The sequence below is a fragment of the Vidua chalybeata genome, chromosome 23 (genome assembly GCF_026979565.1).
Source record: "Vidua chalybeata isolate OUT-0048 chromosome 23, bVidCha1 merged haplotype, whole genome shotgun sequence".
Taxonomy (NCBI): domain Eukaryota; kingdom Metazoa; phylum Chordata; class Aves; order Passeriformes; family Viduidae; genus Vidua; species Vidua chalybeata.
The window spans coordinates 5,381,343-5,396,419 of NC_071552.1; the positions used below are offsets into that span (position 1 = coordinate 5,381,343).

Here is a 15,077-nt window from a genome sequence, read left to right on the forward strand (position 1 = left end):
GATATATGACTTGACCTTTATGTCATCTTTTTTTTATATTTCCTATCTGTAAATTTCTATTGTCGTTTCCATGGTTTCAATTCTTTTTTCGCTTTCTCCCTCAGTGTCACCGACACGCGCAGACCCGCGTGTATAAACGAATGGATGGGCACGGCGGGGGTTCCAAGGGATTTTTAGGGATCGGTGAAAGGATGGAGCCCAGCCCCCGGGATGAGGGATGACGTCACGGCTCCCTTGACCACCATCCGCATCCCCCTTCCCGGTGACGTCACCGGTCCTCCCCCGCGCCTGCGCAGTGCGGGCGCAGCACCCCCCGGCGCGGCGCGGAGGATGCGGGGCTGCAGGTGGGTGCGGGGCTGGGGGGCTGCGGAGGGGCTGGGGGCTGCGGAGGGGCTGCGGACCCCGGGGGGGGGGGCGAGGGGTGCGGGGCTGCAGGTGGGTGCGGGGCTGGGGGGCCGTGAAGGGAGCGGGGTTCGGGGGGAGCGGGGGGCGATGCTGTCCTTGCAGCGGGCGGATGTCGGGGCGCAGGCGGGGGTCGCACGGGGGTGCGGGGGCCGTGGGTGTTGCGGGGGGTGTCGGGTGTGGGGGAGCGCCGCGGGCTGATGTTGCGGGGAGGGTCGGGGTGCAGCGGAGAGGGCGGGGGCGCCGGGGGAGCGAGGCCGGCGGCTCCGCTGCGGGTCAGCGCCGGGGCGGGGGCCGTGCGGGGCGGGGGGATGCGCTCGCGCACTGCGGGGGCGTTTTGGGGGGTCTTGGGGACACGGGGTGTGCGCCTGCGGGGAGCGGCGGAGGGAGGGGCGGCGAGCGCAGCGAGGGCGTGCGCGTGTTTGTGTGCGTGTGCGCGTGTTTGTGTGCGTGCGCGCGTGTTTGTGTGCGTGTGCGCGTGTTTGTGTGCGTGTGCGCGTGTTTGTGTGCGTGCGCGCGTGTTTGTGTGCGTGTGCGCGCAGGGCTGAGCGTGCGTGCACGGGATGTGCGTGCCCAGATGCGTGTGCAAGGGATGTGCATGTCCAAATGTGTGTGCGAGTGTGCACGGGGTGTGCGTGTGCGTGCCCAGATGTGTGTGCAAGGGATGTACGTGTCCAGATGCGTGTGCGAGTGTGCAAGGGATGTGCGTGTGCAGCTCGGTGTGTGCCCGTGCAGATGTGCATGTCCAGATGTGTGTGCAGGGTTCTGTGTGTGTGTGCAGATGTGCGTGCAAATGTGTGTGCAGGGCTGTGTGTGCATGCAGATGCAGTGCGGGTGCAGATGTGTGTGCAGGGTTCTGTGTGTGTGTGTGTGCAGATGTGTGTGCATGCAGATGTGTGCATGTCCAGATGTGTGTGCAGGGTTCTGTGTGTGTGTGCAGATGTGTGTGCATGCAGATGTGTGCATGTCCAGATGTGTGTGCAGGGCTGTCCGTGCAGATGCGCATGCATGGTGCATGCAGGGGTGTGTGTGTGCACATGAAGGTGTGCGTGTGCAGCTGCAGGGGCACACGTGCAGGCACGTGGACATGCAGGTGTGTGCAGGTGTGAGCACGCAGTGTGCTGCTGGTGTTTGTGGGGCCTGGAGCTGGGTGCTGTGGGCATGGCGGGGTCCATGGTGCATGTGTGGGAATGCACAAGTGTATGCGAGGGGATGCAGGCATGCACAGGGGTGCACAGTGTGTGTGTGTGCACGGCATTGCACGTGGGGATGCATCAGTGCATGGGTGTGCACGCACGGACACTGTTGGGGGTGCGTGCTTGCAAAGGTGTGTGTGCATGCACACGGTGGGGATGCATGCTTGCAAAGGTGTGTGTGCATGCACACGGTGGGGATGCATGAGTGCAAAGGTGTGCACGCATGCACACGGTGGGGATGCATGCTTGCAAAGGTGTGTGTGCATGCAGACCTGCATGGGACAGGGTGTGCATCCACCGGGGCACGTGGGTGTGAATGTGAGTGCAGTGTGTGCAGCCCAGCGCATGTGCACCGCTGCAGCACGCGTGCACCTCTCTGCAGACACTCTGTGCACACGTGCACCGCTCCGTGTGTGTGCTTTGCATGTCTCTGTGCATGCCACGCGTGTTCACGGGGAGCGCCGGGCCCTGTCCCGTGTGTGTGTGCGCTGCAGGTGTGTGCAGGGCTGGGCTCACCTGCAGGCGCACACGTGCAGGGTGTGCATGCACAGGGCGTGTGCTGCAGGGCTCGGGGCACCCAGTGGGGCACACGTGCATGGCGTGTGGCTGTGCTGCACACGGGTGTGACTCTGCACCCCTTCAGGGCGGGTTTTCCCAAAGCTGTCATGTTTGTGCTCCCCTCCCCAGGGAAGCACGGCCAAGGCTGGGGTGCTGCCACCTCTACTGGGCTGCTCCTGGCTTACTACTGAGTTACTGTTTGCTTCCTCTGAGGCTGCTGCTGGGATGCTACTGGGATATTCTCAGTAATCTCCTGAGGGAGTAGTGAAATACTACCAAGACACAGCTGAGATGCTCTCAGGGTGCTGCTGAGATGCTATGAGTTTACTAGAATGTGGACAGGCTACTCTGCAGACAGCAGTAAGGCACTTCCAGAGTGGCACTAAGGTACTCTCAGGATACTCTGTCATTACTACTGGGATGCTGCAAGAGCTCCACTAAGGTACTATCAGGCTGCTACTAAGATACTTCCAGGGCTGATACTGAGGTACTCGTATGAAGGTACCACTGGAGCAGCACACACAAGGTTCCTCTCAAGATACGTTCAGGTTGCTTTCAGTTGTGCTTTAGTTATGGGGCAGTAAGAAAACATCTGGATAAAAGAAAATATCCAGAAAATATCTGGATAACACTTTGTGCTCCCAAAGTGCCACCAACACACCGAGGATAACAGCTGTATCCCATGACACCACTACTAGGATCCTATCAGGACACTCGTTATCTACTACTGTGATACTATCAGGGCACCAGGATGCTCTTGGGATGCTCCTGACAGAATCAGGATATTCCTGTCTGTGCTAGTACAACATCAGGGCAATGCTGAGCTGCTACTAGGATACTCTCAGTGTAGCACAAAGGTACTATCAGGACGTTGCAAAGACGCTATCAGGATAACACTCCAAAGTATCACTTTGCTAATTGCAAATGTATTGCTAATGCTAATGAGTATTGCTGACAAGGCACTACTAAAATACTACAGGGTCATTGCTAGGATACAACATTCCTGGTACTACTGTGCTGGTACCAGGATATTATCACAAAGCTCCCAAGGTGCTGTCAGGACAAGAGTCAGGATAAAAGTGCAGTCATCTGTAGGATACTTCCAAGGAGCTACAAGGGCACTAGAAAAGTCATGGTAAGATACTTCTGGGGTACATCAGGGCAACACTCACATTTTTGGGGTACTGTCAGCACATTACTGACACTTTCAGGCCACTTGCTTAGCTGTGATACAGTGTCAGATTAAGCCCTTTTCTGACTCAGAGATGGGGTGGCTGAGAGGTGGCAAAAGCTGATAGGCCAAGAAACATTTATAATGTATTGTGATTAGGAAATAGCTTCTGATTGTAAGAGTGTGAATTATAACATCTGCATTGTCTCACCCTTCACACGAGACTGAAAATGGCATAAAAGTTTTTAAAACACCTCTCAGTTACCCCATCCCTGGGTCAGAAAAGGGCATAATCCAACAGTATAGTGTAAGGATACAACTAAGATACTACCACTTCAGGGAAATGGATAGTGGTATGACATTTTTTACATACTGTCAGGGTAGCACTAAGCTGCTTGGACCACTATCAGCACTTTGTTGCAACTAGGAAATTGCTACTAGAATAGTGCCACAACAGCAGAATTTCTTCTGAAGGTAGTACATCCTGCAGGGATACTGCCAGGATACTACAGAGATACTGTTGGCTGTGTAACAGCCCTGGCAGCAGGGTTTCAGTGAGCACGGCAGTGAAGGGAGCGGGGAGCCGGGTGTTGTAACCTGTGAGTAGCCCGGTGCCTGACGGGCACCCTGTCCCTGCAGCTAAGGCGGCACATCGGTGTTGAGGAGGATGGAGGCACCGCTGGTCAGTCTGGAGGAGGAGTTCGAGGAGGGGCCCGGGGACGATGGGGGGTCCCTGCCGCGCCCTGCGGACCCCGCGCTGGCCGAGCTGGAGAGCTTCTCCGCCGAGATGATGAGCTTCAAGTCCATGGAGGACCTGGTGCAGGAGTTCGACGAGAAGCTCACCGTGTGCTTCCGCAACTACGACGCTGCCACCGAGGGCCTGGCGCCCGTGCGGGGGCGGCTCCAGGCGCAGGAGGAGGAGGAGCGCCTGCAGGATGAGGAGTGAGTAAGGCCCCCCTGCTCCTGGGGCCACTTCACACCCTGAACCCCCCCACAGGGCAGGCGACCTGCCAGCACTGCGGCACGGCCGTGCTCCGTGCCGTACTCCGTGTAGTATCCTGTGAGTAAGGGTTCTGCGTGCTGCCTCGCGTGCTGGCAAGGTACAGCCCACGTGCAGCTCGGCCCCTTGCATCACGGCACAGTCATGCAGCAGCGTGGAATAGCTGTGTAGTATCTTTTGAGTAGCTGTGTAGTATCTTTGGAGTAGCTGTGTAGTATCTTTTGAGTAGCTGTGTAGTATCTTTGGAGTAGCTGTGTAGCATCCTATAAGTAGGCCACCCTCGAGCCTGCGTGCATCCTGTCATGGTCATGAAACACTCCCAAAGCGTGCAGTCCAACTCACAGCTTGACTGTGTTGCACTTCAGAGTAGTGGTGTAGTATCTTATGAGTAACATACCGCCACGGCCTGTTGCACCTCCTTGTTCTCTTCTATGAGCCCATCACACGCAAATCAGCACCTGGACTGTGCTATGATCATACAGTACCTTGGAGTAGCTGTGTAGATTCCTTGGAGTAGCTGTGTAGGATCCTTGGAGTAGCTGTGTAGGATCCTTGGAGTAGCTGTGTGAGGTCCCTGGAGTAGCAGCCTTTGAGGAGGAAGAGCAGTGTGTCCCATGCCGTGTTGCAGAGGGCCACAGCTCTGTCTGTGCAAGGAAAGCCCCAAGGGTTGAGCATAAACCTTGAGTAAGGTGTGAGTAGAGCTCGGCCACTCCCTCTGTACCATTGTAGGGAATGGCCAAATTCCCCCCTAGGCTCCCCAGTTGTTGTTGTGCCTTTTGTGTTCAGTTCCACAGTTTCATTAAAAACCTTGTTCTGTTACAAAATGCCATTTTTTCCTGCAAATCCTTGGGATTTTCCTCATGATAACACACTATCACATTTCCAATGGATTTTTTGTCTGTTTAATTGGGATTATTCCGAAATCGCTAACCCTTATTCTCACCAAGCAAAGGGGTTGCTTTCAACCCAAAAAGCCCCAAATCCGTTGGTTTTGTTGGTTTGCGTTTGGATTTTTTCCCCCAAAGCCACTGAAGCTGAATTGATTTTTGCAATCGGTCGAATTCACGGTTTTTGAGAGCAAAATGCAGCTTGGCTGCGCGCCGGGGCTGCCGCGCTGTCGCCGCTTTGTGCCACTTATTGTGTCTTTTTTGGGTCACTTTGGGCAAAACAGGGCTTTTTTTTTTAGTCTTCCTTGAATGAGCCCTGTGTGCAGGCCGGGGGAGGGGCCATGGCCTCACAGGCACTGGATTTCCAGAGTTTTTAACCATTTCTTGCCATAATTAACTCAGAAATCACTGCTGGTCTTGGCCTGCCCCTGTGGGTTGCTGGTCCTTTAAGAGCAGAGGGAAAAAAAAAGCAAATTTGGGGGAATAATTACTAATTTGCTGTGCTTTGTTAAAAAATAAGTATTTAAGATTTGGCAGCCACATTTTTGTATGTTAATTTGTGAAATCTGTAATTCCAAGGGGAATTCAGCCCTGCTGAGAAGGGAAATGTAATAAATCCCAAAAAACGAGCAGGTTTGGGGTTGGAAAAAGGGCAAATGGTTTTGGGGTGATTTTTCAGGATTCGGATGTGGCACCGTGCTGGACTGAACCCCCCATTTCTGGTGGGAGAATGGGAGGGGTTGTCTGAGATGGGGAGAAAATTTTCCAATCTTTTCTGTGCCTTTCCTCCCATTTTTGACATTTTCCTCCCATTTTTGGCCTTTTCCTCAACGTTGCCACTTTTCAGCTCTTTTTTCCCATTTTCTGTCTTTCTCCTCCATTTCTTCCATTTTCTCCACTTTCCCTGCCCTTTTCTCCATTTTCCCTCTCATTCTCCCTTTTTTCTTACATTTTCTGTTTTCCCCCATTTCCCTTTTCTCCTGATTTTTTCTTTTTTCCTCTTTTGGCCCTTTCCCTCCTTTTCCTATTCTCTGTTCTCTCATTTTTCCTCTTCTTCCCCTTTTTTCCTCTTTCTTCATTTCTCACCATTTTTCTTCTTCTCCCTCTTTCTGATTTTTTCTTCCATTTCTCCCCTTTTACACAGATTTTCCTTCCCCCACTTATTCCCCTTTCCCCCCTTTTGGCCTTTTTTCCATCTCTTCTTTACCCCTTTTTTTCTCTTTTCTCCTATTTTACCCCTTTCCTTTTTTTTTCCATCCTTCTCCTCTTTTCCTTTTTCTTTCTCTATTTTCTCCTCGTTTGGCCAGCATTTCAGGAAAGCATTTTAGGGTATTTCTGGGTGTTGAAAAGTGACATTTTGGGATCTCTGGGGTATTTCAGCCAGGGGGTTGGGTGGTTGGAACATGACAGGGTGGCATTTTGGAGCTTTGGGACCTTTAGGGGCATTTTGGGGTATTTCAGAAGAGCATTTGGGGAAGTTTGGAGTGTTCCAGGGCAGCGTTTTGAGGTGTTTTGGGGCCTATCAGAGAGTCCTGGGGCTTTGGGGCTGCTTTAAGAGAATGTTTGGTGCCACTTCAGGGCATCACAGTGATGTTTTTGAGTGGCATTTGGGGACATCTAGAGATATTTTGGGACATTGCTGTGACTTTTGGAATGTTTTGATAGCAGCATTTCAAAATGACATTTAGGGGCCATCTCAGGTGCTGGGGCAGCATTTTTGGGTACTTTGGGGTATTTCAGGGCAGTATTTCATAATGCTATTTTGAGAAGCTTTGAGGTCTTCTAGGACAGCATTTGGGGTTTTCTAGGATATAATTTGGGGTGTTTTGGAATATTTCAGGCATCTCAGTGGCATTTGGGCGTTTTTGGAGGTCATTTCAGGATGTTTCTGGGATGCTTTGCAGCATCTTGGCGTGCTGGTTTTTTGGGATGTGTCTCTGAGGTGCAACATTTTGGGATCAGCACTCACCACCCGCCTCCCTGCAGGGTCTGGGATGCTCTGACCGATGGCTTTGCCCCCCGGAGCTCCCCCCGGCCGTGGCAGCTCCCTGGGACTGAGGCCCTCGATGGCACCGACCCCCAGGTACGGCTGTGACGTCCCCACGTGATCCCCTGACTGTGATTGACAGCTGTCAGTCAGCCCCAGGGCTCAGCAGCCATCATGGCACTGCAAACTACCCAAAAAGGTTGTTTTAGCATCTGGTCCTTGCCAGTTTGTCCCCATGCCATGGGTGGGGTGGGTGTTTTTGGGGTAGAAAATGGGTTTGCATTTGTAGTGAGTTTGTGCTGTCAAGAGCTGCTTTTGGGGTTGTAAAAATGTCCCAGTATCCACAGAATTGAACCCGTTTGGTTGTGTTGCTTAAGGGGGAAGAGAAGATAACTTCCTTGGGTTATTTTCTGCTAAAAAGGTGAAAAAAGGTGGTGAAAGGTGGGAAAAAAGAAGGTGCCTTCTCACCCAGCATCTCCGTCCATCCATTCCCTGGTGGTGTTCCCCTCTGCCATGTCCCCACCTGGTGTCCCCACCCCGTGTCTCCATCAGACCTCTCCTGTTCAGCCCCACCAGCCCTCATCTCCCCACCCAGCACCCCCCGTGTCTCCACCAAGCGTGTGCACCACCACTCTCCATCCAGCACCTCCATCCAGCACACCTGGACTTCTCCCTGTCTCCTTCCTGCTCCATGGCTCCATTCTACAGCTCTCCATCCGACACTCCCTGTCCAACATCTCCATCCATCTTCTGGCAACACCTCCCCCTCCAGGGCTGTCCACTGTCTCCAGTGTCGCTGTCCAAAGCCCCATCCAACATCCCCATCCAGCATCTCCATGAAATACCCTCCGTCCAACATGTCCCATCTGATGTCCCCATCCAGTGTCTCCCCATGCCACCCCCCATGTCCCCCTGAGCCAGGGCTGTGGCTGTCCCCGTGCTGGGGCCATGCCCACACCAGGCTGGGCCTGTGGTGCCACCAAGGCTGCCCAGCCTGTGTCTCCTGCAGCTCGGGGGGAAGGAGGAGGAGGAGGAAGAGGAGGAGGAGCTCACTGAGAGGAGTGAGCAGGACTCTGGGATCAACGAGGAGCCGCTGCTGACAGCTGAGCAGGTACCCGTGGGCATCTGGAGCCCTGCATGTCCTCCAAAAGCCAGGCTTGGCCACCTCAGCCCCATGACCACGAGCTGAAAGCACGAGACAAAGCCAAATCCCAGCGTCTTGGGGTGTGGCATGCAGGACCTGGAACATGGATGTGGACAGAAGTGGAGGCTGTGGGTGCTGATGTGGGACTTGGGTGCACATGGGAAGGTGGGCTGTGGGTGCTGCTGTACAAAAGGGGTGGCATGGGGGGAAGCATAAAAGGGGGGGGATGCAGCTGCTGGATGCAGATGTGGGGTGCAGGATGCAGGGTACAGGTGTGGGGAGGGGGATGTGGAGGCAGCAGCAGGGTGTGGATGCAGGATAGAGAATGCAGGTGGAGATGCAGGATGCAGGAGGAGGAGGTGGGTGCAGAGAGCAGGATGCAGACAGATGCAGGATGCAGATTTAGAAGTGGATGCAGGTCCTCAGTGTCCATGGAATGTGGGATGCAGATGCAGGATGCAAACAGAGGACCCGGGGCACAGATGGATGTAAAAGCAGGTGCTGATGCAGGATGAAGGGAGCAGAATGCAGATGCAGGATGAAAGGGAGGATGCAGGTGCAGGATGCAGAATGCTGACAAGGATGGAGGATGGAGGGAGCTGGCTGCAGATGGAGGATGCAGGTGCAGGATGAAGGGAGCAGTTGCAGATGTGAGTGCAGGGCAGGAATGCAGGGAGCAGGTGCAGGGCAGCTGCAGGTGTGGGTGCAGGATGTGTGGGGTGCAAGGTGCAGGTAGGATGCTGGTGCACATGGAGGTCATTGATGCCCCACAGGTCATCGAGGAGCTGGAGGAGCTCATGCAGAGTTCACCTGACCCCGAGGCTGACCCCGAGGGTGAAGAGGAAGAGGAGGAGGAAGAGGATGAGGAGGAGGAGGAAGAAACCAAGGCTGATGCTGAAGGCAAAAGTGGTGGTGGGGGCACGGAGCCCATCCTGCTGCGGGAGCTGCATGCTTTCTCCCCTGCCTTCAACAACAACTGCTCCCACGAAGGTATGGCCAGCAAAGCCCAGGCCAGTCACTTTTTGGGGACAATTCCAACCAAATTGGACAACTGAGTCTCTCCAGGCCTCAGTGCTGGCTTGCTCTGGGATTTGGCCAGAAGGGCTCTTGGCAAAAACTGTGAAGAACACAGGGATGTGGCTTTTGGTGTGGAAAGGCACGTGGGGTTCACCAGGAGCCTTTGTGTTCTGCATGGGGTGTTCCACGCACATGAGATTTGTCACTGGTGGCGTGGGCTGTTTCACCAGCAAGCCCAGGCACTTCACTCATTGCTCTGCTCTTTATCACACTGTGCAGGTTGCTAATCACACCGTGTCACTAATTGCACCGTGCATGTCACTAATTGCACCATGCATGTCAATAATCACACCATACGTGTCACTAGTTGCACGATGCATGTCAGTAATTGCACCGTACATGTCACTAATCACATCCTGCCTGTCACTAATTGCACTGTGAAGATCACTGAGTGCACCTTGCATGTCCCTAATTGTGCCAGGAAGTCCCTTAATTGCTCTGGGCACATCGTTTGCGGCGCTGAGCGTATCAGTAATTGCACAACGGGTTTATCTCTTGGTGTCTCAGAAAATGCAGAGCCCATCTCGCTCAGCACGAGATGCATTTTAATGGTTGCAGTGTGCGTTTCACTGACTGCACTGGGGGTGTCCCTGACTGCACCAGGCGTTTCCCTCGTTTCCCATGCATGGCACTGGCTGCAGAGTCCAGAGGAGGCCACAGAGATGCCCCAAAGGCGGCGGCACCTCTGCTGTGGTGACAGGCTGCGAGAGCTGGGGAAGAGAGGGCTCCAGAGAGAGCTCAGAGCCCCTTCCAGGGCCTGAAGGGGCTCCAGGAGAGCTGGAGAGGGACTGGGGACAAGGGATGGAGGGACAGGACACAGGGAATGGCTCCCACTGCCAGAGGGCAGGGATGGATGGGAGATTGGGAAGAAACTTCCCTGTGAGGGTGGGGAGGCTCTGGCACAAGATGCCCAGAGCAGCTGTGGCTGCCCCTGGATCCCTGGAAGTGTCCAAGGCCAGGCTGGACGGGGCTTGGAGCAGCCTGGGACGGTGGGAGGGGTCGTTGCTCGCGGCAGGGAGGTGGAACGAGACGGGCTGGAAGGGACGCAGCCCCTGTGGCGGGATGTGCCCGGACACGAGCCGGTCTCTGCTCCGCGGGCAGGGCTGGGGCAGCTGTCGGCGCGGGAGCTGCTGGCGGCCGCGGGCCGGGCGGAGGCGGCGAGCCGGGCGCTCTCGGCGGAGCTGGTGGCGCAGCTGGCGCGGCGGGACGAGCTGGCTTTCGAGAAGGAGGTGAAGACGGCGTTCATCGGGGCGCTGCTGGCCGTGCAGGGCGAGCAGCGAGAGCAGCGAGAGGCCGCCCGGCGCCGCCGCAGGGACAAGGGGCTGAGCCTGCAAGGGGCGCGCTCCGAGCGCGGCAGCCACATGCCCCGCAAGGTGGGCACCTGGTGGCCAAGGGGACCGGAGTGGGGGTGCCTCGGGTGGTCAGGGAGGAGGTGGGGGGATGTGGGGACAGGATGGGGCAAGGGGATGAGGGTTGGGATGGGATGGAATGGGAATAGTGACGGGGGGGGCAGAAGGGCATGGGGGTGATGGGATGGGATGGGATGGGATGCGATGGGATGCGATGGGATGCGATGGGATGGGATGGGATGCGATGGGATGGGATGGGATGGGATGCGATGCGATGCGATGGGATGGGATGGGATGGGATGGGATGGGATGGGATGGGATGGGATGGGATGCGATGGGATGCGATGGGATGCGATGGGATGGGATGGGATGCAATGGGATGCAATGGGATGCAATGCAATGGGATGCAATGGGATGCAATGGGATGCAATGGGATGCAATGGGAATAGCGACAGGATGGGGCAGAGGGGCATGGGACAGGGCATGGGAAGGACACAGGGACAGGGGGACTTGGAGCAGGGAGACAAAGGGATAAGGGATGGCAGTACAGAGCAGGGTGCTGGGATCTGGGCAGGGTGTGGATGTGGGAGTCAGGGAGTTGTGAGGGATGCTGGTGCCAGAGGAGGTGCCACGGGTGATGTCGCTGTCCCCGGGAGGTGACAGGGTGACACGTTGTCCCCCCAGCGCTTCAGCATGGAGGGCATCTCCAGCATCCTGCACTCCGGCCTGCGCCAGACTTTTGGTCCTACCACCAACGAGAAGCAGGTGCCCTTTTTCCCCCACAAAAAATTTGCCCAAATCTGTTTGTTTTCACTCCTCCTCCCTGCATCCCCCAACCCACTGTTAAAATCTTTCTTCATTTTACAAAACTGCTCTATCCCCTACATCCTGCTAATCCCTCTTGAAAAAATTACCTGTTTTCACCCCAAAAAGTCCTCCCTGAGGAGGGATGGATTTGGGTGGAGTTTGCAGCCCCTAGTTAGTTCAGTACTCCCCAAAATACCCTGCAAATTAAATGCAGTTGCAGGAATTCTGCAGAAATACTCTATTTTTGCATAAATTTGTCTTAAGACGATGCAAAAACCAGGCAGTTTTGTGCAATCTGGGTGTTTTTTTTGGGGTGGCTTTTGTTTTTGCAGTACCTGAACACGGTGATTCCCTATGAGAAGAAGGGCTCACCACCCTCCGTTGAGGACCTGCAGATGCTCACCAACAGTGAGTATTCATTCAAGCTGCTGTTTTGGGTCAGCATCACAGGTTTTGGGGACACAAAGACACGTTTTGCTTTGCTTCAGTGGCTGCAGTTTGGGGTACCATTGCAGCACAAAAGTTTGGGGGATTTTTTGCATCACTGCAGCATGGGCAATTTAAGGTGCTACCACCCACGTTGCATCATCATTGCAGCAAACCCACCTGGTGAGGAAAATCCTCGTTTTGCATCACTGCAGCACAGCTGGTTGGCAGCCAACACCTTCCCCCAGTTTATGCTCCTTATACCAGGGTTGATTTGGGGTAAATCACCCGTTCTGCACTGCCACAGATTGGCTCCATGGGCATGGAAGTCCTTTTTGTGTGGGTGTTCCCAGGCCTGCTGCATAAATTGTATGGGGAAATTGTGTGGCGACTGTGGGGCTGGTTTGGGGGGGGAAAGGGACATTTGGGGGGCAGCAGGGCCAGGCTCACAGCTTTGTTGTCCCTCACAGTCCTGTTTGCCATGAAGGAGGGGAATGAGAAGGTGCCCACTCTGCTCACGGATTACATCCTCAAAGGTACCTGCTCCCCCCTGCCTGCCCCAGACACCCCTCGTGCATCCTTCACACAGCTCCTCTGCAGCTCTGTGCCTCCACCACAGATCCCTTCTGCATCCTCCTGCCTCTCCACTGCATCCTTTGTGCATCCTTTGTCCATCCCTCTTGCATCCTCATTCATCCCTTTTGCATCTCCTGTGCACCCTCGAGGAATCCCAGATACATCCCGTGGCATTCCTCCTGCATCCCTCATGCATCTCTGCTGCATCCTCCACACATCCTGCAGGAATCCTGGGTGCATCTCCTGCACATCCCTCAGGCATTCTCTCCTGTCCTGTCAGCTGTCTGTGTCACAGACACCTCTGGAGGTACCTGTGCAGCTTCCTGCCCCATCCTGGGGCCCATCTGCTTCATCCACACATCCTCATCACCTTCTGTGTGCCCTCCTTCACCCCCCATGCCCCATCAGGCACCCTCCTCTGCCTCCCTTGGGCATCCCCATCCATCTTCTTGCATCTCCCAGGCATCCTTGTGCATCCCTGTGCATCTCCCACACCCCTCTTGTCCATCTCTTGTGCATCCTCCTGATTCCTCGTGTGTCCCTCATGCTTTTCCTGTGCACTGCTCTGTGTGTGCATTCTCGTGCATCCCTTTCACGTTCCTCCTGCATCCCGTGTGCAGCCTCGTGCAGCATTTCTGCACCCTCGTGTGCCCAGGTGCCTCTTTCACACTCGTGCACCCTTGTGTGTGTCCTTGTGCCTCCTGCCTGTCCCTGTGTGTGTCCTTGTGCCCCCCTGCCTGTCCCTGTGTGTGTCCTTGTGCCCTCCTGGCTGTCCCTGTGTGTGTCCTTGTGCCCCCCTGCCTGTCACTGTGCACACTCGAGTGTCCTTGTGCCCCCCTGGCTGTCTCTGTGTGTGTCCCTGTGCCCCCCTGGCTGTCCCTGTGCCTGTCCCTGTGCACACTCGAGTGTCCCTGTGCCCCCCTGGCTGTCCCTGTGCCTGTCCCTGTGCACACTCGAGTGTCCTTGTGCCCCCCTGGCTGTCTCTGTGTGTGTCCTTGTGCCCCCCTGCCTGTCACTGTGCACACTCGAGTGTCCTTGTGCCCCCCTGGCTGTCTCTGTGTGTGTCCCTGTGCCCCCCTGGCTGTCCCTGTGCCTGTCCCTGTGCACACTCGAGTGTCCTTGTGCCCCCCTGGCTGTCCCTATGCACACTTGTGTGTCCTTGTACCCTCTGCCTGTCCTGGTCACACTCGTGTGTCCTTGTGTGGCCCCGGGCACCCTTGGGCACCACTGCCCATCCCTGTGCAGCCCAGTGCAGACCTGTGTGTCACTCTGCCCCCTCGTGCAGCGTTGCATTGTGCATTCCTGTGTGTCCCCATGCACACTTGTGCATCCTCCTGCATCCTTCTACATCCCTGTGCATGCTCATGGATCACGGTGCATCCTCCTGCATTCCAATGCATCCCTGTGCATCCCTCTGCATTCCAGTGCATCCTCCTTCATCCTTGTGCATCCCTGTGCTTGCTCATGCATCTCTGTGCATCGTCCTGCATCCCTGTGCATCCTCCTGCATTGCAATGCATCCCTGTGCATCCTCCTGCATCCCTGTGCATCCCTCTGCATTCCAGTGCATCCCTCTGCATTCCAGTGCATCCTCCGGCATTCCAATGCATCCCCATGCACACTTGTGTGTCCTCCTGCATCCTTGTGCATCCCTGTGCATGCTCCTGCATACCTGTGCATCCTCCTGCATCCCTGTGCACCCTCCTGCATTCCAATGCACCTCCACACTTCCCCACACACCCCTGTGCACCCTCCTGCATTCCAATGCACCTCCACACTTCCCCACACACCCCTGTGCACCCTCCTGCCTCACTGCACCCTCGGTGCCCCCGTGCAGTGCCCAGCCCCTCTCTCTCTCTCTCTCTCTCTCTCTCTCTCTGCAGTGCTCTGCCCGACCTGACGCGGTGCTGCCCCCACACTCCCACCCCGGCGCCTCCAAATCGGGGCCAAACCCCAGGAACAAGGGTCACCCACCCGTGGCTGCCCCACCCTGCACTCCCCCCTTTGCACAGCTGGGAATAAAGAATTCCTTACATTAATTAGGCAACTGGTGTCCAGTGTCTGTGTCTCCCCTTGCTCGTGGCGGTGCTTTGCAACTTTTTGATAGGAAAAGGACGTTTTTAAGCAAAAAAATCGCGTCATAGACTTAGCTCATGAATATTCTGGGATCTCTACAAAACACAAACATCTGGCTAATGAGCTGCTGGCTGCAGCTGCCACCATCAGAGGGGCAAAATTCAGATTAAATTCCATCCTTGGGGATTTTCCCCATTTTTTTCACTTTTCTGTGGCCTGATTTTCTGCTAAAAATTGCACAAACATCACCCAGAAAATCAACCTATTATTAAGGAATGGCTCATTAAGGGACAGGGGGGGTTCCATCACTTCCATTTGGAGGATTATTGCTCTATTTTGGGGTTTGTCAGTCATTTTGGGGAAGAGTGCCTAATTTGGGGGTTGTTGCTCGTTTTTGGAGAGCGTTGTCCATTTTGGGGCA

At 55.3% G+C, this 15,077-nt stretch overlaps 1 protein-coding gene across 1 annotated transcript; it reads left to right on the forward strand.

Moving 5' to 3' along the window:
* The first annotated feature begins 240 nt into the window (after nucleotides 1-240).
* Nucleotides 241-14,627, forward strand: FEZ1 (fasciculation and elongation protein zeta 1). Its single transcript, XM_053963395.1, has 10 exons — nucleotides 241-344; nucleotides 3,967-4,269; nucleotides 7,201-7,297; nucleotides 8,211-8,312; nucleotides 9,119-9,335; nucleotides 10,524-10,795; nucleotides 11,456-11,536; nucleotides 11,911-11,986; nucleotides 12,475-12,540; nucleotides 14,464-14,627. Exons 2-10 carry the CDS (start codon nucleotides 3,995-3,997, stop codon nucleotides 14,478-14,480), a joined length of 1,203 nt encoding a protein of 400 aa, XP_053819370.1. The 5' UTR covers nucleotides 241-344; nucleotides 3,967-3,994; the 3' UTR covers nucleotides 14,481-14,627.
* Nucleotides 14,628-15,077: the final 450 nt, after the last annotated feature.

Coding starts and splice junctions, on each gene's coding strand:
- FEZ1 (XM_053963395.1), top strand. CDS start 3,995: ATGGAGGCACCGCTGGTCAGTCTGGAGGAGGAGTTCGAGGAGGGGCCC. Junction 7,298..8,210: donor TCGATGGCACCGACCCCCAG/GTACGGCTGTGA, acceptor TGTCTCCTGCAG/CTCGGGGGGAAGGAGGAGGA. Junction 9,336..10,523: donor CAACAACTGCTCCCACGAAG/GTATGGCCAGCA, acceptor CTCCGCGGGCAG/GGCTGGGGCAGCTGTCGGCG.